Genomic DNA, 26558 nt, shown 5'->3' with positions numbered 1-26558 from the left:
CAGTGCTGCACAAATTCCACAATGATGGGCTAATCGATGAGGGCAGCAAATTTGTTTGATAGGTAAAATTTAATTATGAATTTCCATCATGTCAATTCGTGCATGTGCATTCGGGCCAAACAAATGGGCCTTTATTCAAACAGGGTGGTACCGATTGCACAAATACAGCCGATTGCAAACCAATCGGCCATTTCGAGGGTTGCACCGGGGTTTGACTATCGTTTGAACAGCGGCAAACCCATCGAGCTGCATAATTGCATTCGACCACTTGTTTCGCCGTGAAAGTTAAGCCCCGGCGGGTGCATTGTTGCCGGTTTGGTGGGAGCAGATTAAGCATTTACGGTGCAACTACGGCGCGCGAAGGTGCAGGTCAGCGGGCTTTTCTAATTTCAGCCAACCACACAATTTATCCGGGCAAATTATGGGTCAAGCGGTTCGACTCCGATGCCCAACAATCGACTCGGATGGAAAATCGCATATTTTTGGCGTACATCGATTGAATACGAACGGTGCCACTCTTTGGCACGGTCGGACGTTTCTTTATTTTTTGGGGAAGAGGACTCGTGGAGGGCGCGAAATTTTGCTCACATCCGGTGGCTTTTCGTTTTCCGGGCCGGAATCGGTCAACCGTCAGCCGGTTTACGCCTGATCGCTTTTCACTGGGCCCGGGAAAGCTTCGACCGCTGACGCTATTTATTGCCGAAGCTGTTGTGGTACGTTCGGGGCTTTGGTGTTGGCTCTATTTTAATTAATGTCCAAACAATCGGCATGGTTGGATGAGCGGAGGAGAAAAAAGCGCCCGTTGGGTTTTTGTCCTCCACGGATAAGGCTTCACTCGTGGAAATGTTTATCTCTTTGTTTTGTACTTTTTGCAAGTCTGTGTGATCAATTGTTAAACAATGAATCGTTGTGTCGATACTAGTATAAGCATTTTTAACAATGTTTGTTTTGATTAACAAAATTAAGTTCTCCTCTGTGGAATTGCATCTTTTTTCAATAAAGCTTATCAAAATTAAGCTCTCATTGAAAGGTGTGGAAAATGGTATATCATTTGACTCTTCAAAATGCTATGAATACATGGTTCGATCAAGCGAACAAGCAAACATTCGCTCTGCTAACTTCTACTTCTACCGGTAATATTCGCATTCTCAATATCAAACCGCTTGGAAAAGCCAGCGGGAAAATTCCTTCAATTCAGCTCGCGCTCCTATGCTCACCGAGTCGATGTGCAAACTGAGCAGAAATAAACAGATAAAATAAATATGTACACACATGTAAACAAGCGGTGGCAAGCGAATCCTGTTTTACAGAACGACCGACGAAGCACCTAAATTATTTATGGGTGTTGGTCGTCTGGTCGGGAAAATTTCATCAAACGTGCATCCCACTGAACTACCCCGGAACAGTAGGATGTTGAGTGGGTAACTTTACTTACGAAAGTTGTGTTCCAATGTCCACAATCACAAGTAATAAGTGGTTGAAATATTGTTTGAAAAGTTGAAAATATCAATGCTTCATTATAAGCAAACATGTAAATCATAGTTAATCTTAGATGTTTTAAAAATAGTGAAATTATAAAATTTTTTCATATTGAAAATTGTATTATCTACTGCATCACTGTTATGAGTCATACAATAAAAAAACATTTAATGAGATTCATTCGATGAGTGACACACATGATACAAAATTGTCTTTTTTCTCGAACTATGATGTTAAACAAACGTTTCAATTCCTTTCATGCAATGTAAATTAGAAATACCATGTCGGATGTAAAAACCAAGAGCAGTACGTTGCATGAAAGTTCCTTCTTTTGTCCGTAATGGGTAGCAATGTGTGATGTTTCATGTCACGAAAGGATGCAGGATTATGATTCACGCGAACTGAAGGCTACGCTCTCCTCGACGATGGCGTTACAACATTATGTACCTATTTGTCGCTGCTTATCGTATCGACGCTTTTCCACGCACTGGCACACCGACCGATGATATTATTCTGATGCTGATGAAGCTGTATTACACGTCAGGAGGGAAAAACAGTCATGCATGGCGGTGTGACGATGTTCACGGCCGACGCGCCAACACTGGAACGGTCCACGCCATGCTTCGGTCGGCGCATGCATTAATGATGTAGCGATGCCGTCCGATGTAATTTATGCTCGCCGCATCACTCAGGCCTGAATGAAGGCGGGGAAGGGTAACGCATCCCGACGGGATTAGTATCGCTCGGTCCTGATTGGAAGGTCCTTTGATGTGTGGCGATGAGAGAAAGTAAACCATTCCGTTCGATTCCGAGGGTTCGCTTGGACCAACGTGGATGAAGTGTATCTTTCATGCATCGATGAAGAAATGGGACGAATGAACATGTTGTAAAAAAGATAACTAATTGAAAAAAGAGACCCAGCGTGATTTGTGGTTTTTCACCATAAACTAAGATCCTAGGAGAAACAATATGGTGGTAAGTCAATCGTTCCAGAGTATCCGGTATCAGCTGCATGATCCCAGAATGGAGATAAGCGTGTGCGTGGCCGGTCACATGGAATGAGACATTGCATTCTCCCCAAACCAACGACTATAGTATCAGTGTTGAAATAAAATAGAAGATATATTACGGCATATTTCGTCCACACTCACACCATGCATTAGGACACGTAAAATACTCCTTTCCTATTCGCTCCGATTTTCCGTGTCGTAGCCCGTGCTGCTGCCGTCCAGCGCCATCGCAAAGAATCCAATTAAATTAAATACAATTTTTATTGCCCAACCCTCGAGCGGCCAGAGCGCAATAGCCGAGCGACAAAAACACAAAAACATGGCGATGGCCGCAACGGGAAGAAATACAATCTGTGGCCCGAAATCGCCACACTTGATGGTGATTTTCGTGTTTGTTCTGTGTTCCGTGCGCCTCGGGGACAAGCGCTTCCGCGTTTGATCGTTCGGAACCCATAATGCCCGGGCCACGAAACGGTTTGGCAAACAAGCTCGACGACGCGTGGAATCTTAAAAAAAGCAAACACACACTCACACAATACATATTGCATTCCACCTACCAGTGCCAACCATTTCCATTTGTGTCAAAATTTATCGTTTTCATCTTGTTTTATATGTGTGTGATTTTATGGCCGATTCGAGAGCGATGAGGTTTTTCGTTGTCCTGCCTGTTTTAAGCCTCGGAAGCCCGGCAAAGGGGTGAGACGATGTTTTTCCCGAATCGAAATCGAAGTTTGGTGCGCTGGAAAAACGGAATCCAAAATCGGCATGCAAACAAACACGTACCACTACTATGTACAGCAACTGATATCTGGTTAGCTCGAGCCGGTGTGGAGTTAGTGGGCTTTCCAATCAACGTTTGATTACTATGGCGTTTGAAATGCTAAACCATCATGCAGGCATGCAAATTTAACGAATCGTGCTTCCAATGCAAGTGCATCCGTTGAATGTGCTGTCAGGGAACGTTTACGTCTCGAATGTTCATGTTTTGGTTCGTTTGACGGTTCGGTCGTCCCTTAAGTCCTACCAGTCGAGTCGTTGATAAATATTTTCGCGTGAATTGTTTCGGCGAGGAGTAGACAATAATGAGCCCTTAATTTCCACTTACTCGTTTGCCTCGTTTGCCGCGGGGTCCCTTTTCACCCTGAGGTCCTGGGGGTCCTTCCGGTCCTGGGTCGCCCTTTTCACCAGGGGGACCTGCAATGTTTATTAAAACAATTTACTTCAGTATGACGCAATTGACGTAAGAAATAAATGTCTACATGAAACAATGAGGTTTATGTTAAGTCATTGAAAACACTGCTTCCACTGCGGGCTTACCAGGAGGTCCAGGTGGTCCTGGCGGTCCCTCGATGATGCCGGCCGGGAACTGGTCGCCCTTGAAGTGCGTCGTAAGCCCTCGATCTCCCTTTTCACCACGATCACCCTGGAGGCATCGAAGCAAAACGAAAAAGAAAAACGAATCGACGATGAATCACGTCCCGCCGGGAAGATAAATGTTCCTTTTATGAGCTGTAACATACCTTCGTTCCTGGCAGTCCCGGTGTGCCCGGATTTCCGACGGGGCCCTTCTCTCCGGGCGGACCCGGTTCGCCCTTCGGGCCCGGATCACCCGGCGGCCCCTGGCGTCCGTCCAGTCCGATCGCACCCGAAGCTCCCGGCGGTCCCGGCGGTCCTGGCGGTCCCGGCTCTCCCGGTTCACCCTGTGGAAGGTGTCACGAATCAAATTAGCGTTCTCGCAGCAGCACGTAGAAGAGGATTCGGTTGCAATCAGCGCCAACGTGTCGGCAGCCACTCGAGCTCGCCCCTGGAGGGCTCCACTTGACCGACCGAACACCGGTTGTACACGAGCGCGTGTCGTAGGAAGGGTTGAAGGACCACAAACTTCTTTTTTCGCCCCGGAGCCACACGGGATGGATGGTTAGATGGATGACCCTCTAAGGTTGTCTTGGTTGTCGCTCAGATGTCGTACGCAGTCGCCAGGACAGGGTTGCAGATTGTACAATTTGTTTGAGATGACAAAATGTCAACGCAGTGACAAGTGGTAACCGCACCGTGGAGAGGCAGAGCATCACCTGTCATTGGCCCACTTGACATGACGGAGCTACAGCCACGTGCTTCCGGCGATCCTCTGCCGACTATTGCAGTTGTTTGTGTGTGTGTGTGTCTGCGATATCTCTAGTTAGGGATTGTAGGTGTCTTCTCCCTCTTCACGTCGACCGTTCCTTTTAGTGTTTTGCCGTTCTTTTTTCGTCTCCCATCTCTTGTCACTTCTGTTTGTTTCCCTGCCCGGTTGTTATCATTCATCAGTCCGGGCGATGCAAGACCATCCGTCCATCCATCCATCCGCGTCGTGAAGAGGGCTCCGGCGAGCTTGTTGGACGGCCAGACAAATCTTGCCTCCCACACTTGGTGGTGAGAGGTGTACAACAATTTTTATTTCATTTCTCCTTCGCGCGGTCGGTTCGGCTGTGGTTAGCGGGAGCTCGAGTGTCCTCCAGCGCTTACGTGCGCCCACGGGAAGCGCTAGAACATACAGGTCATGCAACTACGTACTACGCAACGGGATGTGCACTACCATTCGTACCGTGCTCAGCCTAGTGCAGAGCAAGCAAACATGCAGCATAAAACGACGTGCAGCTGTGAAGATTTGTTGGAGGATAAATTGCGTAAGAGTTGAAATGATAGAAGCTCGCGCCATAAACGTAACAAATTGTATGCGAAAGATACAGGATTAGACAATTTTTCAAGCGTTACCTTCTTTCGCCACAAGTCCTTTGTTATTACTTCCCACATGGTAATGAACGCAACTGCGAGTGGCTTGTCTCCCAAGCCAAAGCCAAAGGATATGAGTAGCACATGAATGCAATAGTAAATGTTGAGAAAACCCAAGACGAATACCGCACTAAGAATGACGTTCCCGAGGATCCAAATTCAGTTTAAGTTGAAAATGAGTCGAAAGTACCACGAGGATCTGGTTTGATTGAAATTAAATGTACATTCTTTTGAAAATAAGATTGATGAATGAATATTTTTAAAGTAAATTTATAAAGTTGAATCTAAAATGCAAAAACATAACTAAACATCCACTAATCTAAACTCAGTAGTTTTAAGAAAACAAAAACGCAAACTAAAAAAAAAGTTTCAAAACATGTACAAATTAAAACGAAAAAGCATGATCCTTACAAATACAGGATGGATGTTTAAGGAAACTTTTTGATGTCAGGAATTAATTAAATATTAAATTTAACAAAGGTCACTTTGAAATTCATTGAAAACTATGCTATTCGAATTCAGCACAATTACCACGAAAATAAATTACGCTACAAAACATTCGCTGATCTGAACTGAGGAGCTGTTTCTGCAACACAAGAAAATAATTGGCTTAAATTAAACCAAAAATGGATGATCGTGAAAAATACAGGATGAATGTGTATGAGAGAATTCCTTGTACCCCTTGTTCGAAACCAAAAGCGTCATGTCAACCAAGCGAACTTGAGCGAGCTGAGAAGCTGATGATGAAAGTCCCGATGCCGGATGCTCTTTGTATGCCCCTTTCCCAGTTGCAAGAAGGAGAGGTGGCCAGCTGAGGTGAACTGCTCACCAGGACGACTTACCTTCAGCTGTATGATGTTGGCAGCGGACACATTGTGACCCGCTGCTTGCAGATCCTGGAGCAGAGAGCGTCCAGCAATGGGTTTTATCCGAATCGGTGCAAAGGGGAACAGTTGGTGTAGCGGAGAAGGTCGTGGCGTGAGACAGGGTGCGCAGATGTTGGTGTGTCGGTGGGGTGTGAGGGAAATTTTTGGGGAAAATCGTTGTAGAAACAAATAACGGGAGAGAGAAAAAAGATATACACTAATTGTTAACAGAACAAACAAACAGAGGGAAAGGAAAGTGTAGATAATAAATTTAGCATTCTTGCGGTGAACCCTCGTCCTTCAACAAGGGTGGAAAAACCATTCTTCGGTACCATCGTCCCAGCCTGCCCTTTGATCGCTGTGGCCAATAAATGTCAACTAATTTCCAGATGTTTAGCACAAATTACATCCACAATTCGCTCGGTTCTACGTTTGTTGGCGAATTTGTCCGCACACTTTACTTTCGCACTCAGCGTCCAAGCTTCGGCGAATGTCAAATTCAATAATACAGAATGGCGTTCGGAGGTGAATTGAAATGGGAAAAAGTTTTTCCCAGCTTGGGTCCGTTCTCATCCGCTGTCGGAATGTACCTAGCTGGTCCCGAAGTAACGCTGGCAACCGTAAGCAGCTCAAACCGAAAGCCAAACCGAAAACTACCATGGAAAAACCTCCCGAAGGAAAAGTAAACATTCACGAAAGCAAGTCACTGGTGTATGCTGTGTGATGGAATGTGTCCAGGGCCGCAAAAAAGGACTCCCATGGATCGGGCGCTGATGGAAAGTGTATAGAAAATGTTCCATGTGTTGCTGCTGGCTCCGCAGGGAGGAGCAGAAAAACTTAATAAAATATTGCTTTTAATTAAAAACATACAATAAAACAACAGTCTCGGCCAGTGGCCTAACCCCTGACCGACACTTGACCATTAGGGCGCAAGGGAACAATGCGACACACCCGTGGACGGAATGTCCTGTGGTGATGCTTTATTAAAGTCAAAACATAACAGACGCATACGCTTTTCCGGCATACCCACAAACCACGGTCGGTACGGGGAAAATACTCGTCCCTCTTCGAAGACACTCTTCTTTGCTCCATCTGGTCCGTCCTGTCGTTACTCCGTTGTTCTGTATCAAATTTTCTACGATGCACTACGCTTCTTTGTTCATTTTCCCTAAACAAACTCGACGACGTGGGACCGGGAGATCCGAACGAGATTTTCATTTTACTGTTATACTACTTTCTTTTTAGTTTGCAGGAGGGAAAAGTCTGCACGCAGTAGTTGTTTCAACTTCGCTGGCTATTTACTGAGCGTTTATCAACATGGGAATATTTCCAGCAGCTCGAGTAGAAGTTACGAGCCACTGTAGGATAAAAAGTAACTACTGCCCGCCGTACGCGTATATGGCTCAAGCAGTGGGATTTAGCGGTGCTCGGAAGGTGGTTAATATTAAATCCATACTTTACACGGTCTTTAATGTGGTCAGCTTTGCCAGCTTGCACAGTGGTATGTTGTAGCGAGCGGGACAAGTTATTATGTTTTGCATTCACAAACAAATTACTGGTAAGCAGTATTGCACCTTTTTTTACATAATTTAAAGAGATTATAAATTGCTACTCATTGTGTTAAGTATTTATTTGACTACCATCAATTTTTGAATTTATCTCATGCATAAAGAATTAAACTTGTTAATTTACACAATTTTATGGAACTAGATTAATTTAAATTAATGTAAATTTTTAAAATTTGTAATTTTTCAAGATATTCTTTCGGATAATTTTCGTTTTCTTGATGGCTTTGAGTGTTGAAGATAGTCTTATTTGACGTTTCTCTGGTAATAAACGTAACCGAAAGGACTTACTCAATCACTTTTAGGTAAAACAGCTAGTTAAGGTATGTTTATCGATGGAAAAACTTTGTATGAGGATAAGTCAGTTTATAAAAATGGATCTTGACTGTAGTAAACAAGTATAAGACATTCATTTTCTCTACCATTCGACATCAAACGGTAATATTACCGAAATAATTTATTCAAACTTTAAAGAACACTTTACAAATGCATTCCCACAGTGCAGTTGATTTTCAAGCATCACAGAACATTGTTGACTTGCCACCGTCTGACTTTCGATTCGACGTTTCGACTGCAGACAATCCAGTGTTTCGGGATTGGGAAAGGTGGACTGGAGATTTTAATAATAACAACCGGCCTGAAACCGGGATTACTCCCGAGTATACTGGCGGGATACGATACCAAAGCTAAACAGGCATACGAGCGGCCAGCTCTTGATGGTGTCGGGGTGGACAGGTGGTGAAAAAACAACAACTTACGCACGCTAGGCAAGCGATAAGGGAAAGCAACCAACACGAATCGCGCTGAAACTACACCAAACGCTACGGATCACTACGCTACGAAACGATGGGCTACCAACACCAGCACAACCGAACACCCTGCGAAAACCCGTGCTTCCGGTGGCAGTGATGATCGGTTTGGTCGAGCCAATTCAGCAGAGGCGCGGGGGTTGTGCTAATCCTACTCCTTCGAACCGGATCAGCAATTCCGCAAAAGAGTGGTGCGCGTTTGCGATCGAGATCGAAGTCGGCTGAAATGCTGCGTGATAAAGCGGGATGAGGAAAACGGTTGTGGCATGCAAACATAGAAAAAGAAAAACCAAACGAAACCAAACTATTGATGCCGAGGATTAGCGGTGCTAGCCTTAGGTGCTGCCAACGGGCACACCGGTCACTACGGAAGTACGACATCTAAAGGTGCGAATGTGAGTGCACAAAAACGGCCAGATCAGCCCAACCGGTGAGTGGAAAACACGCAGAGAAGTGGTGGAAAAAATACGCTCAATATACCTTCACGGCCACGATTTCCGCATAACCTAACGAGCCGCCGCGCAGTGTCGTTACGGATCGCTTTAATCCCTACGTTGGTGGATGGTTTTCGGCGGGTTGTTGTTCCGGTGCGCGTTGTTTCGAGGCGAGCCGATGAAAAGGAACCGAGGGCATTGTGTTAGCAAGGGCACGAAAGCAAGGATTGCAAGGATAACAAGATTGGTTGGAACATCCCGCCGCGAAACGAGGCGACAAGGTGACCGACGACAGGAGCTCAGGAGGTAAGTAAGACAACAGGTTACGTAATCAACGAAGAGCAAATTGCATCGCAAAAACACCAAAGGAAAAGGAAACTGGCGGTAAGAGTCGAAGACGAGCGCCGGCAGAAGCATCACTAACAAAGGACAAAGGTCAATCAGACCGGACCAGCAGTCACACACTCACACCCATCCTCCACGCGGTACACATGGCAACACGGACCGTTGAGATTGAAATCCGTGGAATCCGTGGGAACGCTTGCAGCGTCGTTCTGCTCGGACTGACGGACTGATTGGAGGCATTCTGGGAGGGTAGGCCACGGCCCGAGGGACAGGAAACGGCAATTTTCAGTTTAATTTTACATAAATGGACACCCATTTGGCTTGCAGGGGTTCCCTCTGGTGACTACCGGCGTAGTTGCATTCAGATATTGTCGTCGCGCAGCCGCCTCTCACCGAGCGTACGTAACGAGATGGTAAAAACGCAACTCAAATCACACACAATCATGAGGAACACGTGTGTATGCGTTCGTCCCAATGATTGCCATGACAAGAGCGAAAGAGACTGTGACGTGTGTACTCCCGGGGTCAACGAATATAGCGTCTACTGTCAACTGGAACCAGCGCTCGTGGGGTCTGCAGAGTCCTCTTGTTATCAGGCTAATCGTCCACTGCACACACATGTTGCACAGACGGTGCTTTTCAGAAGTTACCGGTCACTCTCCTGCCGGTAGTAGGACCGCGGTCCACCAGTGGACACCCGTGCAGACGATATGAAATTTAATTTGTTCTCTTTTGACCACCGACCCGGCCATTACCAGTCTTTCTATCCGATTTGTAACCTCTAGTCAATTTATTTGACCCTTCGTTCTGGTCTGGGCTAGCCGGGGGAATACTCCGGGAGCGATAACCCGCACCGCGGTTCCCCCTTGGTTGCGTTGCGTGTAAAGTGTCCATTTTCTCCGAGGGCTAATTAATAAATTGATTCACGGTACTTGGGGACGCAAAAACTTAAACGACCGGGCGGAAGGGGACGGAAACGACAGAATGGTTGGGTTAAGTGGGCCAGGTCCACGGATGCCCACTTAAGATAGCATTGATTCACGTACAAACCATCGAACGTGGACGAAAGGTAGGCAGGTGTCGGTGGACAGGGAGAGGTTTATTTTACGTTCGCAAGGTTAGGGTGGTGGCCGTTAGCATTAGATTGGAGTCGCTTTCGACCCATTTCCTAATGGGATCTAAGCGTTCCTCGAATGTCTCATCTCGTCCCCGGTGCACGGAACTTTGCACGGAAAACCAAACCAAGTAGTACGGCTTCCACACGGCTTATCCAAATTGATCTTTCATTGTTTCACTAAAACGACTCTTTGTATGTCCTTTCCGGGTGCGGGTTGGTATGAAAACAAAACGGCAATAAAAAAAAGCAAGTGATCAATTAACTAGCATCGTCGCGCAATCCGAAGCACTCGCAAAGACCTTACCTGGAGAGGGGTACTTACTAGAAGTAGGAGCTTAAAAATGTTGACTAGTCATCGTCAACCAAAGTGGAGCTCGAAACAAGTTGGAATCCAAACATGTCCTACAGCTCTGCATCCTTTGAAGTGACGAAGCATTCCACGGAACCAACACGCCTCGCGGGGCACCACGTGACGCGCGGGAATGACTAATTAATTAATCATAATTACATAGTCATCCATACGTCATACCCTTTGTACAGTGCATCGTCGGAACCCTCTCTGGCCAAACCTTTCCATGCCACAATGGACTAAATTGTTTGCCTATTGTTTCCACCCGGTGGCCATGGGCTGGTGTATCAATCACGGGTTCGAACTCCTGGAACTGCAAACTGTGTGGCGGAATTCTGGAGTCAGCTTCGAGAGTGGACTATCCTGTTAAATTGTGTCATGGAAACTGTTACCAGTGGATTACTGCAAGTAAAAGCGTTCATAGCATTGTTCTCGATGCCTGCCTTTCCGTTTTGTGCACAAGACCGCTATGCGCAAGAGGAGAATTCCAAATGCAGCCGACATGGCCGGACTTCAGCTGCTGTTGCTAGATTGCATCGCAAAGACAGGTCATGACACATGGAATGCAAGAGACATTTCTCAAATTAACCCTAACTATATTCAGCCCTTTAGGTGCATGAATCCATGTGGGTTGGAATTACAGTGCTGGATGCGGTACAAGCGATTGAACCATTTGTATCATCAATCGTTTGCTCGTGTCTGTACATATTTCGTTTGGTATAAGATTATCTCTTTTAATGATAAAATACGTACATGTTCTAACAAATGATGGATTTTACAATACTTCAATTCTAGTTAATCCTCTGATGGTGTGGTTCACACTGTTTAAGAGGAACTATTCCGAAATCATAACCAAGAGCGTTGTGAAGTGCTCGTTAAGTTCCATTACAACGCAACGTTGCTGTGTGGGTAATGCATATGAAAATCGCTGCATCGATGGCACAGCCATTTTCCGCCCGCCAGTGGAAGCGAGAGACCGGATGAATGATAGGAAAAATTTAAATCAAATTATTATCAGTAACATCTCGGCGTGATGGATGTTCCTTAAGGGCACCCGGTGGAGATACGTTCGTAGGAAAAACCTGACGGATAACGAATTAGCCAAACAGAGAGAACGAAAGAGATACCCAGTACCTCCTGCTGTGGGGCGAACGGGGATGGGGAAAGAAGTAGACAAAAAGAGTGAGAGAGAAAGAGAGAAGAAAGGCTCCATCGCAGACCTGGAATGAGCAATTGGTGCTTAGATAAATTACCTTCACCGTCTGGAACACGTCTATCGGGGGTGCGCCAGCCTCACCCTTCGAGCCCTTGTCGCCCGGTCGGCCCTGTGGAAGGTGGAAAAACCAACATTTTAATTGAATCGTCCCGTTGTGTCCCGGTGTCGTGTGCGTCTGGCGTCCGGCAGCGGGGACAGCGATCCCGTGCTCTTGCTCTGCCTCGTTGTACAGGGTTGTATGGCAGGGTGACTCGCTGACTTTTCCCGCCCCCAATTTCCCTCCGCCACACTCGAGCGTAAATTGAGCGGAAAAATAACGAAATGCAAACAAATGAGTTTGCGGCGAGTGCCGGGGGGGAGGTTACGGGTAGGGATGGAAAGCCACTCGAGTCCACCGTTGCGTCCGGAAGAAGCAACACGTTCACCAACGGGAGGGGGGCCTTTACGCCTAGCATATACGTATGCAACTACTCACCGGTTCGCCTTTCGGGCCATCTAATCCTATCGGACCCTGGGGTTGTTGTCGTGCAGGAAAGGTCCAAAGTTGAACCGAACGTTGTGAAGGCGGGCGTTCATGGAAAGAGGGAGAAGAATGAGAAGAACAATTCGATTAGCCGTGGAGTATGAGCACAACTTCAGAGAGGAATTGGAAATCCTTGCCCAGGAAGCGAAGTGTCTTATCGTAAAAAAGATAAACTTCTGAGTAATAAATAACAAAATGAGATCATGCATGCCGATAGCAGTATTAGTGTCTTCCGACGTGCGTCCCAGAGAGATGCCCTCCGGGCGGGAAACCCGATGAGTACGATAGTGTTCCAGCAGATAAAGACATTACATTGCTTCCCCTACCACCTACCTTCGGGCGAGATAGTCGGTTAGTTTTATCGGACGTTAAGCAACGTCCAAGATCGGCATAAAACAAACGTCCATTTGTAAACACACACACACACACACACTTCCCGCGCTTCCTGGGCGGGCAAACTGAACTATCCTCGTTAAACACTCGTCCATGGGCGGTCGATTTCTGAGCAAGAGGACACATAACATCGGCATCCTTTCGTGTTGCCCGGAGGATAGTTAAGCTGACAACAACCAGAGCTTCGGTTGACCTTAAAAATGCGACTATCTCAATCTTGATAGCCGCACAGGATGGCGAGGGAGTAGATCGGGAGGACCCTATTCCAACCAACCGAGTCCTGCGTTAATCTTCAGATGAAACGGTTTGCCGGAAGGGGCGTACAAATTCCGGTTCGTCTACCATTCGAGTTCGATAAATCGTAAAGGAAGATCATGAGGTGCAAATTGACATTTCATTTATTCGACTCGTTCCGGTGGTTGCCCGGACTATGCCGTCGATGATGCTCGTAGAATGCTAAATTATTATAATTATAATCATAAAATGGAAATTTGCACCCGTATCGCAGCGACAGCAAGCACGAGTCTTTCTAACGAGACTCGAAACGACAAGCACCCGGGCGTCCATGGATCCACCTGCGGATATCGCTACGTTGGCCTTTTGATGGCACACAGTTTTAGAGGCCGGTGGATTAAGTGCCCGAGGTTTCCGGGGGACGCTTGGCCCAATTGATAGGCTCCTGTTGTTGTAGCTATAGTGGCGCGATTTTATGACTTCCGAAAATGGCGAACAGTGATCAATTTTTATGACAAACCATTCGCGTCGCAGCAACATAACGCTCAGCAGCGGGTCTTCTTGCGTTCCGTGCGGGATTTTATGATCCATACCAACACGCGCAAGATCAATATCTCGGGAGTTCTGCTGCCACGTGTTGTTCTCTAGGTTACTTCTGTTTCTTCAGCCCTTGGGGAATTTCGGTAAACAAGTCCCTGCAGGTTTGCTTGCGGATGTAGAACGTAGCGCAAAAGCGGCGTGAAAGCAGCATAGGAAGCGACGGAGATTTTTCTGGCTTCACCAACCTCGACATGAGCTCGGAAAACAACAAACGGCGGATGTAAATACATCAGCGAAATTTGGCAACTTCATTCAAGACCCTCCCCATCGAACGTATGGGGGTGCGATTATCGTACGCGCGTATCGCTTTATAGCGGCCCTGGGGCTGGTGAGTAAACACAACCGTGTGCCTTCCCCGGCACGGTCGATCGTTCTTGTGGGTTTTCCGTGAAGGCGTGCACGAGAAGGCAATGTTCTTCCATATAGGCGTTGTGGTTATATCCAAAGAGTTGGGATCCCGGAAGATCTAACCTCACCGGAAAAGTATGTCGGTGGGTAAAGTTATTTGCCCTATCCTGTCGTTGGCGCTTGGATATAAATGAATTAGCATGTGTTGAAATGTATGCGAAAACATACAAACCCAATTCCTTCTAGAAGCCACCAGTCAGGGAGTCAGCCTGAGCCCCGATGGCAGAGAAAAGGGGTGGTTAACGCAAAGCTTACCCCTTTAGTAAGCGCGCCCCAACAAGGTATGTCTCTATAGCCAGAAAATATAGAACAAAGAAAGGAAAATTCTCCACCTCTCATGGTCGCATATTGACGGAGGCAATAGATCCAAAATGGGAAGCAGCCCTAGGAGTGGCGAGAAGGATTGATGACGCTTTGGAAACTCGACTACGGGAACGAAGTAGAGCTTCTGGCTCGACCCAATAAACTCCAGTTCGATGGAGTTTAATTTAACCGACCCCTTTCCTCCTGTCCCTCCGAGAAGATGCTTTATCAGGGGATAAAGTTTATCGGGAAAGTTTTATACCATCAATGAGCTCGTTCACCCCCAGGCGGGGGGGTTTGCATGGTGGCGACTGTCAGTTCGACCTGCCAGTGGCAGCGTGTAGATAAATGTTATTCAAATATCTCCATCTAATTTGTGTTAATTTAATTCAATTTGCGTCCTCGCTCTGTTTGAACGGATGTATTTTTTTTTTGTTTTTTCGATGAACTTGTTGTGAACTCTGCCTGTTGGGTGGCGAAAGGGGTTGCTCTTATTTGCGAAATGATCCAACGGATCCTTTGAAAGCGCCCACAAACTGGGGGTTGGCATGTTTGTGGTGGTGTTGAACTCTTCTCGTTGCAAAGAGGTTGGTGAATTTAAAATGATGGAAAGAACAAGAGCGGAAGGCACTATTGAGAAAGCACACATCAATCTTTCATTAAAGATTTGCTTAGGGTTGGGTTAACATTCATAGCAGCTTCTATGTATTCAACAGCTGCCCATTGATTAAACCAAAAACGTACACCAAACCCATTGATTAAACCAAAAATTGTTTTGTTATTTCATTTTCTACTTCAATTAAACTAAAATCTTCAATACGTTCCCCGAAAAGTAAAATTATGAGCGAATCTGAAAACGTGCTTGCCTGAGCATAAACAATGATTCCAATGTTCTATGTATTAGTTATTCTTCCATTATAGTTATAATTCATTGTAGTGAGTACCAAGGTCTTTTGCAGGAACGATTCTCCAGTTTTAAACTTTAAAACATTACTTAATATCAGCATATTTTACGTACTCAAATTAAATGTTGAATTGATAAAGTTGGTACAATTCTTCGTATTCTTAACTCTTTTCATTTACTTTGTTCTCACTGGCAAAGTGGAGAATGTAAGGATCTAGCTCTTATTCCCCGTTAAGCAGTTGAATCAATGACCTCTCATCGCTACCATGGTAGGTTCAAATCAATCTACAAAAATAAAAGTCATATGAAGGGTTAGGAGTTAGATCATCCTCATTTACAAATTCTCATACAATTTCTTCTTGAGTTCAGTAAGTAATCCAAAGTTTGAACGCTTAATGAACGAAACGTTGACACGGTGGCTGTTGTATCCATATACCAGTTCCCTGGCTTATCAGATAAGTAGACACCTGCATCAAACATCGCCTATATCAAAGAGTTTAAAATGAAGGTTTTGCTTTTTTGCATGGATAATCACTTTTTTGGTAATATATTTTCTAAGCCACGATGGTTTAGTCAAGGATTCATTCGACCGGTGGCTTTCGCTATCGGTGCATAAAAGTAATTGCAAACGACGATGATGATGACGATGCTGATCGTACTGATAGTGGCTTTTGCACAGAAGCCACTGAAAAACTGGTAAGTCAAAGTATCTTCCGAGTTAATAGCTTATTGAAAAGTTTCCTCTTTGATAGTGCCCGCTTCAGCCCACTCGACTAGTCGGCGTTTCTTTAGCCCGACAGGTATATTCATTCATTCTACCACTTTGTAGTGGATGTCGAGTGGCAACAGGCTGGTTATACAAGGATAGAATACCATATTTCTCCCACCGTGACCCTTTTAACCCTCCCATGAAACGATCGGAAGTCAAACAGGTTGACTCCCAGAGCCAAAAAGTGGGCGAGCATTTTTCCCAGGGGAAAATTTCCCCCACGGACAGTGAGATAAGGTAGAACAACCAACCGGACATTTTGATGAATTTTTTAAGAATTTCTCGACAATTTTTATTATTTTTGACAAAAACTGTTTCAAAAACATGAAATAATAGAATCTTTACAATGCAAATTCAGATGGCGCCGTTATTTTATAATTTGGTGCTGGAAATATAATCAGCGAAGTAGCGTAATGCAACTATTTAGTACAATATTTGAAAAATGATGTGAAGCTCGAGCTTAGTATTGCTTCAAAGAATTAACTTAGCGCCTATTTCTATACTATTGGTAGCTAGCTTTAGGCTGTACAATACTTTATACTTAAAACCTTTACTTAATATATTAGTAAATTTATTGTTTATGTTGTACCATGTATCTTCGTGAATAAGATTTGATGTGTTTTTTGTGTTCATCATTTAAAACCAGATTTACTCTTCATCTTCCAAGAAAAACTTGTTGTTTTAATAGATGTAGTTATTCAATGAGAAAATGTTATTACCATTCTTAAAAAAATCTTATAAATATACTGAATCTAAAAACTGGAATTTGGTTCCAAATTCACCAATCTGCAAGGATTTTCAAATTGCATTTAAAATATAAAACACTTTGTATTACTTTAATTACACAGCTAGAATATTGGGCCATGATTTTGTTTTATAAAAATATTATTTGAATTAATTCGGATGTATTTTCTTACTTGACTATCTAATTATCGTTTTCCAAAATATCCTCTTCTCATCCTATCGTGCTCAGGTTCTACACTCTCGCGAAACCTTGCCGTACGGAAAGTTTTTCTGACCTCCAAAAAGATTCCTTTCTCCTCTCTCTCGAATGGAAGGTTTTCCAGGCAGGGTTCAAACACATTGGCCCTGACTGTTTGCTTGCAGCAAGAGCTGAGAGTGGGCTAAGACCAAACATTTTCGGCTACTGGAAGGACGAATCCAAAAAAGGAAAACACGTAAAGAACGCCCGGCAAGTGTCTCATAAAACGGTGCATAGTTTTACACCGGCAGGATAATTATGAAATGATACACTTCATCATCATTCCGGAGCTCGCAGAATTCCCGAAACGCTTGGTGTCTTGAACGTTGGGCCATAAAAAACCCCATACACATAAACAGCGACAGTAAGTGTAAGGGCGCGGCAAGTCGGTGTTGGAGGGCCTTGTGTTTTTGCCCCCGGAAGGTATAAATCCTCGGTCCTTGATGTTTTCCATGCGAAGCGTAACATAAATGTGGCTTATCCGTTGTTTTTCCAACGTTTCTAAGGATCGGCGCAAGACAGCACAACAACATCCTGGCGGCGCTAGTGGCATACGGTTTGCTAATTCCTGTTCTTTGTCCTGTTTCCGTTGCAGGAAAGCGGTGGGTTCCCCGTGCCTTTGTTCACGTTACTGTAGTCATTTTTCGTTTTTGCCTTTCCCGAGAAGTGCGACGGGTGGACTGTTAATCCAGCATTTTATGTTTTCCCGTTCTGCAGGTACCAGCGTAACGCCATAGTGTTCATTGGTGGTTTATTATGAACAACGCCATTTGTGCCCTGCAGTACCTCTTCCACAGCTTCCTGGTGGGGTGTTAAAATTAAAAAAACCCTCCACAAATTTGGAGAGGGAACCATCCTTTTAGGTTGCAGACGGAAGAATTTTGCACTTAATACAGACAAACGGTATTTCGCACATTTGTAGCTATGCGTCCATCCATTTTTCTTTTCCCTTTCGCGTGGATCGAAGGTTGAAGTTCCTACCCTATTGCAACCACGCTTTGCAAGTCCCAAGTCTGCATGACCACCGGGAAGCCAGCAAAAAATATCCAACAAACGATTTAACCTCGTACAACTGGGGTCATCTTCATGAGGTTCGCGTTTTAAGGCATCAGTTAGGAACACAGAATGTGCTCACTTTGTGTACTAACAGTAATTTCAGTTTTCCGATCCGGTGGGAGCGCACACACACAAACACACACATACACACTTGTTGAAGGAGCACATTGTTATGCTGTCCTGTGTGGACAACGAACACCAGAAAGTATGCAGCAAATACTGTAGGCACGACATCTGCTCAAATCCCACAGTCAAGGTTTCCACACTACTGGGAGTACCGGCTTACAAGAGGCCCTTATGTTCACGTGTGGAAATTAAATTGTTGCATACGCCCATCGAACCGAATTTTCTCTTACTGCTACCTACCTACGTTTTTCTCGTACAGACAGACGCACACTGATTCACTGCATTTTGCGTGGTTAAGGGCGTACAAGTGGAGGGTGGAATAATTTATCAGCAATTAAATACAATGTCAGACGCAGTGTACTCGAGTGCAATGCTCGAACGCAGTGGCCGCACTTCGGTCGAAAGGATCTTATGATGCTTGCGGAGGATTACAGCTCAAGCTGGTGGATCATCTTTGCCGTCGCGACACGTTAAAGTTCATCCCCCGGATGTGTGTGTACCTGCTTGCTTGCTTGCCTTCCGATGGTTCCCGTGATGGTCGAGATGATGGGTTCTGGGCATCGTCATGCATGGTACCCGGCATGGAGCAATGGGAAACTCCGGTCGAATGAAGAACGTTGGCATGGAAAGCTGTCAGGTGTGATCCTTCTTTCGCCCGCTTTGGAGCGACTCACGACTCTTGACGGTGGAAATGCCCAATGCATGCCAGAGGAAAAGCCAACACAGGAGAACGATGCGCGCAGCGGAAGTGAGCGCAACATTCATTAAATCTGACTTTTCATGCCTCCGAGAACGCCTATCCGCCCGAGGCGCTTTTCTCGTTCGGTGAAGGCTTTTCCCGTCAGACCAACAGCCTACCGGTCCTTTCGGTAGCCTTTCCTGTGAAAAACCATGTGTATGCGTGTGAGCGCGCGTGGGTATTCGCAGGTCACCTCTCGGGCCAAATCGCTGCTCGGCTTTCCGACTCACTTTAACCACGAGCCACGGGCGGGGTCAAGTGCACGTCGCGGAACGGCTCATACTCACGCCGTGAAGGATGGAGAGTGCTTTTAAGTGAGCGCATGTGGAGTGAGTTGATCCTTTTGCCACGTTCTTTTCCCATATTTTTGCATTTCCGTCAACGAATGCTAACGGACAGAATGAGGCCACGACTATGCATGGCTTTATGGCTGAAGGGCTTTGAGTCCTTGTCGAAAATGGTTTCCTCGTACGAAAGGGGCGAAGAAAAATGAAACCCAAAAGGAAATCCGACTAGAGCCTGTTAGGATCGGTGGCACTAAAGGATAAAGTGCACACTTTGTCATAACAAAACTCTTAATTGGGCTCATTGAGGAGCCTAGAACAATTAGGAGCAAGCGAGCGCACATTAACGTTACTTAATGCGAAAAAAAGTTTTTTTTTTTTGCGAAACGTGTGGTAAGAATATATTTAAAAACTTCAATAAAAATTTGGTAAAATTTCATTCAAAATTTGTTAAACCTGAAGTAAAATGAAACATGGATGAAAATAATAGTTTCAATGAACCTGTAAATTTCAACAAAATACATTAACGTGTCAGAATTGATATCAAAGCGTTAATATGTTCATGGAAATTTGTTTTTCAATTAAATTAAAATGGATTTTTCCAATCCCATGATTCGTTGAGTAACTGCAAACAAAACCTGAATTGTAATGTCTGAACGAGTTCTCAAGTGTGCCACGAAGCGTGAAACTACAGTTCTAAACCATATTATGACTAAAGTCTTCCTATTTCGCTCTGATAGCTGGGTCCAAACCAATAGAACCGTTCAAACTCAAATAAATGGGCAATCATGTGGAATGTTTTAAAGCTAAAAACAAGTGAAAACCTTCAAAGCACTCTCCCTATAGCCATTCCAATTGAAAATGGAACTTTCCCAAAACGTCGCTTTCCTTCAGACTAATTCAATAACGCCCATAATAGTTTTCAAATGGTTTCACTGTTTCGAGCATTGCAGGCGAGTAATTTCATTCCAAACCGTATGGAAGTGAGGAAAGGAACAGGACGACACCGACAACCTTTCAGTTTTATGTTGCAAAGTTGTTGTTGTTTTTTTTTGCGTCCATGCTTCCGAAACACTTCCGTTGCAGTTGTATTTCCACAATAATTACACAGACGAATTTTCCAACCCACGGGGGAAGGAGGAAAGTTTCCCGAGGGAACCAAGGGACCGGGTTGGTTTCGTTTCTATTTCTACTGAGCAAACATTTCCTACAAACACTAACGTTTGCGTTGTTTATGTGCACATTGCGGTCCCTGTCTTTCGCTCGTTGGGACCGATCGGACCCGGAGGGAACGGTCTCTGTCGGTGTCGTGTATTAATAATTTCTTCACAGCACCCTGCACCTCACCTTGTGCCGTACATCAAACTATCCCCAATTTTCCCAAAGGGCCGCAAGACCTGCAGACAGTGACCGAAGAACACAGTTGCACTCCTTCGGTCCCATCGCTCATTCCTTTTACGTTTGCCTGAGCTGGAGGAGAAAGTTGTAGAACACAGCATTTCCTTGCTCCCCCCTAGCTCTGGTGCGGAAAATGTCTAACTAATGTAAGCGGAAGGATGATCGAAATGTCGGCCCGAAGGGGTTTGCCAAACTGGAAAAGATAATGCAGCGTCTGGGAAAAAGTGGTGTTGACATAGAAAAGGGTTGGATTGGCAAAGAGCACAACACTACGAACGAGTGATGTTATTTCGCTAATACGGTATGCAACTGTCTACATTATCTTCCGGAATTGCTGCATATTGAAAAAGGACACCAAACCAAACACAAGCCACACGGTAGGTTTCAGTGTCCTCGTCCGTGATAATGCATCCCCGTACAGCTCAACTGTTCGTGTCCAGTCGGTAGGAAAAATCCTCGGGAAAACATTTGGTCGCTTCCGACAAGCAGCATTTTCTCTCGAGCGTTTAGCTCGAGGAAAACTGGGGAAAAAACAACAAACGCTAATGCCTAGGATAAAGTTTTCCCTACATCAACGCTGTGTGATTACGCTACATGCACATACATGGTCGTTCTTTATCGTCATACGGACAACTGCAAGCACCCCTGCCAGAGGAAAATACATTCATTTTTACCTCTCCTTTTCACCCCCGTTCCATTTCTCATTCGATATCGTTATCTCTTGCAAAGCGACCATTTCACTGCATAATTGGCAATTAGAGATTAAGCTAAACTATTTTTCTTTCCCACATCCAGCCGATTGTCTTTTTTTTTATAAACGTCGTGATAGTTGTTCCGGAATGTCCCTGGAATGCATTCCAGTTCACCAAGACCAGGGGTCACCGAGATCGGAAAGGCTAGTGGGTAGTGATTTGGTATCAGCGCGCCCGGATGAGGGCGAAGAAAATCACCCCAAGTATGGCTCACGGAAAGCTGGACCGTTCTTCGGGGTTTCTTGGCCATTCGTTGCATCCTAGCGGTTGACTTTCCCTCCTGCCCCAGCGCATCTCACCGCAGGGACATTCCCTGCCGCGAGGAAAATTCGGGAGGTGATGATAAATTATCGCACAGAAAAGAAACTAACGCTCTCAACGCTACTAAGCCGCTGTCGGAGTAGGATCATCATCTATCACATTACGCCCCGGCCAGTTTTGGCTTTCCTTTCACCCGCGTGGGTTGCGCCAGCAGACTCCCTAGATTTAGCTTTATCCGCTGGCCTTCGGCCTCCTATTCTCTCCCCGGCAGGAAGTGATTGGTTGATTTGCTGCCTCTAAGTGGAGAGGAAAGACGAGACGGGAATTAACATAGCCATTGTCAGCGGACTGTCAGCGAACCGTACCGTAGGCAATAATTTAAGGTACCCGGTTAGAGGAGACAGCATCGTGACAGAAGTCTGTCGGGACGTCCCGAACAAGCGGTGCTCCCGGTGCGAGGTGTCACCGCAAGTTTCCGGCTTTCCGAGGGTTACGCGGGAATTAGATTTATGTCAACAATGGTTACAAGCACACCAATAACCAACCCGGCACGCCGTACGGTGGAATCCGGCAGGACAAGTTGGTAAATGTTCTTTTTATTTGACTAAAGGGATTTCAATTAATAATAACAGGTAGTTTGCTCCATAATTTAAAAAAAAAATAGAAGCGTCATATGATAACAAGGCAGAATGCATAAAACAACTTTTTCGATAACTTATTCATTCATCAAATGTACGTAGGTAATTATTCCCATTATTCTGCCATTTATTGGAGAAGCATAAGAAATATTTAAATCAAATTAAACACCCGTAACAAATGACTGAACGTCTGCCGGACAAAGTGTCAGACAGAAAGAAGGGATTTTCCTCACACCATTGGATGCGAAACGATTTATTCGGAACCGCTCTCTAGATTAATCATCGCCCCATTGCGCTGAGCTACTGGAACCGACCAGTTCCGACCGGTGGGACGATCTCGTGAATCGCCTGTCACCGCCGTAATCCCTTGCCAAAGCCCGACGGTTGACAAAGCATCGCTCGAAACATCGCATGTGCGCACCTTCCCGAGTTCCCGAACCCGCCGGGGTCGGATGCGTTAAGATTTGCTCAGCAGATTAACACCAGCACAACCGTCGGCGCACCGGCCTCGCTAGCAAGCCGAGGTTGAGTTAATTTATAGAGCTAGGGTTTGTTTGGAAAACACTTTCACTCGTTGCAGTGCAGGGGCCGTTGGGACGGGATTGACGGAACGCTGCAGCTGGGATGCGAAGCGCTGAGCGTAAACAAATCAACGCGATCGTAGAACGTGGGCCAGCGAGACGTGGCCAGTCAGATCATTAGTATTCAGGGCACCCGATGCACGAACCGCTATGCACACTTACAGGAGGAGCACGCACGAACAAGACTTACATGACACGGTGCGAAGCAGAAACAGGAAAATGGGAAAATATGCTCCGAGCGGAGGACATCAGTTTCCCATGCCCAGTTTCATTACCAGCAGTGATGCTTCGTTCCTTTCTTTCTTGCGGTTCTGTGTTCGCGCGGAAAATGGTAAAAGATGGAAAACGAATCATGTCTTTTTCTTCGCGCCCGTAAGCTCAAGAACATGCTCGCTGGAACCGAGCCAAGCACGTTCGGGGTTCGGCGAAAGGCTGGCAAGGAACCGGGCAGCTGAAGAAAAATCTATTAAGCTGATACCGATCAAACGCCTTCTGTGTCGAAACGAAGAAAGTGAAGAACAATGTCGTTCGGCAAGGCGGGGGGCTCGTCAGTGTGACGGGGTGCAAAAGGAGGAGGGTGTGAAAATTAAATCACAATTTCAACATGATTTTCCGACAGGCACGTTACTGCATGTATCTTCGTTCACTCGAAAGAACACAAGCACGGTGAATCATCTTGCTTTAGAAAGCTAGTTTGAAGAGTTCAAAAATGGAATCTTATAAATTTTAACCGTTCGATTGAGTAGTTCAATTGTTCTAAGAAATATTTGTTATGCTCACTAAAACTCATTTGTACAAATCTGTGATAGTTTAACAGCACTATTCTTCGTGACGACCAGAACATTTTCTTTTTATCATGCGTTGAAATAGTTTCTTTTGCTCATTAATTTATACAATGCTTGAAAACTCAATAAATACAATAATAGAACCTCACTTTTCTCCAACCCAATCCCGGCAAAATAAAAAGAAAAGTACAATCCACTATCTGCAATAATAATTCGGAAAATTGGTATTCACACTGGCAAGGACATTGAGCAACGTGCGACGCAAAAGAAAAAACGCATAAGTGAAAAAATTCGCCAAATTGAATGCAAACAAAATGGCGAGAAACACATTGTTTCGCACTGTCTGCTGCATTGCAATTTTGGGCAACGTTCGTTTGCAAGAGGAAAAATGGTCCAAACAACACCTTCACAAAAGCTATTCGAACGCGGTGCAGTGAAAGAGAAACTTTTTCCCCTTTTCCCATATTGCATCCCACGATAATGCTGCTTACCGGGCACTAGTGGCTGATATTGGCCAGACGTGGTGATTGCAACGGTCCCGATTTTCCCCGGTATAGGACAATTTTGGTTTGTTTTGTGTTGTTACGACCATTTTGTCGGAAAACTTTTACACCCATCAATATTGCTTACGGGGATGCCATCTTTCGTACTCGTTTGTGCAAATGTTGTCCTGACCAGCGGGTCCGTTGCCAACATAACGGACACAAACATACACACTGCAAAGCTCAACCGAAAAAGTGACACTTTTGAAATATCGTTATCAACAATTTGCAAAGCGCGCTCCCGCTGGCACGACACTCGGGATACATCAGTTTGGGGGGAAGTTTTGCTAACAAAGTTCGTCGATGATTTTAGTAATGTGTTTGCAGCGATTTAAACAGTAATTTAAAAACATAAATTGGTAGAATTTAACTTAAATAATATATTCAAAAATATTCCGACCATTTAGCACAAATCTTCGGAAAATAAGATCATATCATATCGAAAAATAAGATCAAAAAGGAATTTGTGGATTTTTTTATTTAATTCAAATGTTCGAAAGAAAGAACATAATGTTGGAAAAAACGAAATATATAAAAATATTTGAGATGAGGTTAAAATAATTAATATAAGAACTTTGCTTATCGAATTATCTATTCCTTTTTTATTTGACTGTATAACAAAGCGCTTTCTTTCGAATAAGAAACAGATCAATTCAAGAACATATTATATAACATATTCTACAATCAATTATTACTTTAATCACATCGCTTGCTGTAACTGTACTTTTCAAAATGCGAAAAGTACTAAACAAGTTGGATAATTTTATACATTCTAAGTCTTTAAATTTTCTTCCAAATATCTAAATTACCAAATATTAAAATTACAAGAAGTATCTTCGTAAAACTTTCGTTGACTTTCAGCTATGTCCTAGAATATTCCATTTGATCGGTTTAAAATAGAATATCATAGAATCAACTTAAAACTGAACCAAATTTTGACAAAACCGTGCATGTAATATGAGAAGTAGTTGAAATAAACGGTCACTTCCAATAGCTATCAAATTTACCAACTTCCATGTAGAAATTCACGTGCACCTAACTTGTTTGCTTGTCCATCTGACGGTTCCGTACAAAAGTCTCTTTTTAAGCGTACCAATAAAAAAATACAAATCTCGATTCTTCCCGAACACTGATTCAATTACCCGAATGCAAATTGCAACGAAGTGACGTTCCAGTCCGTCCGCAGCTGGTTCCAGCTGAATCTCAAAATATTGCCAGCTTACCGTCACGCCGGGCGTTTCGCCTTTCTAGTTCGCGGTTCGCGCCGGGTGCCATTTTGTCAGCATACGGGACTGTTTGCTCGCCGGCCTATGGCATCGTTGATGCAGCTGTGGTTTTCGACGTCACGCATGCATTCGAGCCTTTCCCCCAGGAGGATCGATCACTGGAAGCAGTGCACGATTGATGGACCCCATTTTGGGGAGCCCACCGTGTGTATGAGAGCTGCGTCGGGGGTTTGATTGAAATTGATCCTGATTGGAACGTTCGATTGACTTCGTGGCGAGCAGACGATTGATTGCAGCCGTTCGGAAGGCATCGCCTCACTTAGGGGTGTCCATGCAGCGTGTGAAACTTGCACAAAGTTGTAGTATGATCCTTTTGAGTCGTCGCGTCTAGTGGGGGGCCTGTTCTTCTAGTTCGTCGGAACGTTCCTTCCATCATAACCCTCGGACAGCGACAAATGGGTCGATGCCGTCCTAGAGTCGCCCTTTGGAGCATTAGCGCAGGGCATAATTTATGATTGCAGTGGTTGTAATTTCCCCGCGAGACATCGGTTTCGTAATCTTGACCGCAAGCCGAATTGTCCGCCATGTGTGGGAAATCGTCCACAGAAGGGCCTTTCGCTGAAGGCAACCTAAACGCGCCCGCACGGCGAATCTCAAAAAAGAGCCCTCCAGCAAATCGGCAGATTCGTAATAAATCGACGAGGCCCGACGGCTATATCTCACGCACTTCCCTGTATTCGGGTCGGCTGCCAACGCGAACACTAAAGCAATTATTCCAATGTTTATTTATGCACCATTGGCAAGCGGCAGGGCCAGATGATGCCGACGCTTTACGTCGGCCAGACGCCGCTAGAGTCCGTAATCGCACCGACGTCGGAAGGAAGGAACGGAAAACAGCTCAGATTCGTACCGACCTTATGCTGCACGCCGCTACGCAGCATAATCGTGGCTCGATGTGATGCAGTGTGGATTGTGGGGTCGCTTAGGAAGTTTGCCTTTTGACCGCAAACCGAAGCTTCGCCGTTTAACCAACATGCGCTTCTTCGCCATCTCTTGTGCTGTTGGTTCTAAGCATTAGGACTTGTTGTTGTT

General features: G+C 45.0%; 1 protein-coding gene across 1 annotated transcript in view; it reads right to left on the bottom strand.

Moving 5' to 3' along the window:
* The window catches only part of LOC131262952 (collagen alpha chain CG42342), a 94632-nt gene that overhangs the window by 17937 nt on the left and 50137 nt on the right, over window positions 1-26558 (bottom strand). Inside the window, exons 5-10 of the mRNA XM_058265060.1 lie at window positions 12438-12473; window positions 12000-12071; window positions 8982-9050; window positions 4010-4189; window positions 3807-3912; window positions 3595-3683 (exon numbers count right to left, since the gene is read on the bottom strand). Coding sequence (XP_058121043.1) covers window positions 3595-3683; window positions 3807-3912; window positions 4010-4189; window positions 8982-9050; window positions 12000-12071; window positions 12438-12473 — 552 coding nt within the window. The remainder of the gene's footprint in view (window positions 1-3594; window positions 3684-3806; window positions 3913-4009; window positions 4190-8981; window positions 9051-11999; window positions 12072-12437; window positions 12474-26558) is intronic.

Source organism: Anopheles coustani, chromosome 3 (genome assembly GCF_943734705.1).
Source record: "Anopheles coustani chromosome 3, idAnoCousDA_361_x.2, whole genome shotgun sequence".
Classification (NCBI taxonomy): domain Eukaryota; kingdom Metazoa; phylum Arthropoda; class Insecta; order Diptera; family Culicidae; genus Anopheles; species Anopheles coustani.
The sequence above is the reverse complement of the archived record's forward strand: the minus strand, read 5'-3'. Positions and strand labels throughout refer to the sequence as shown.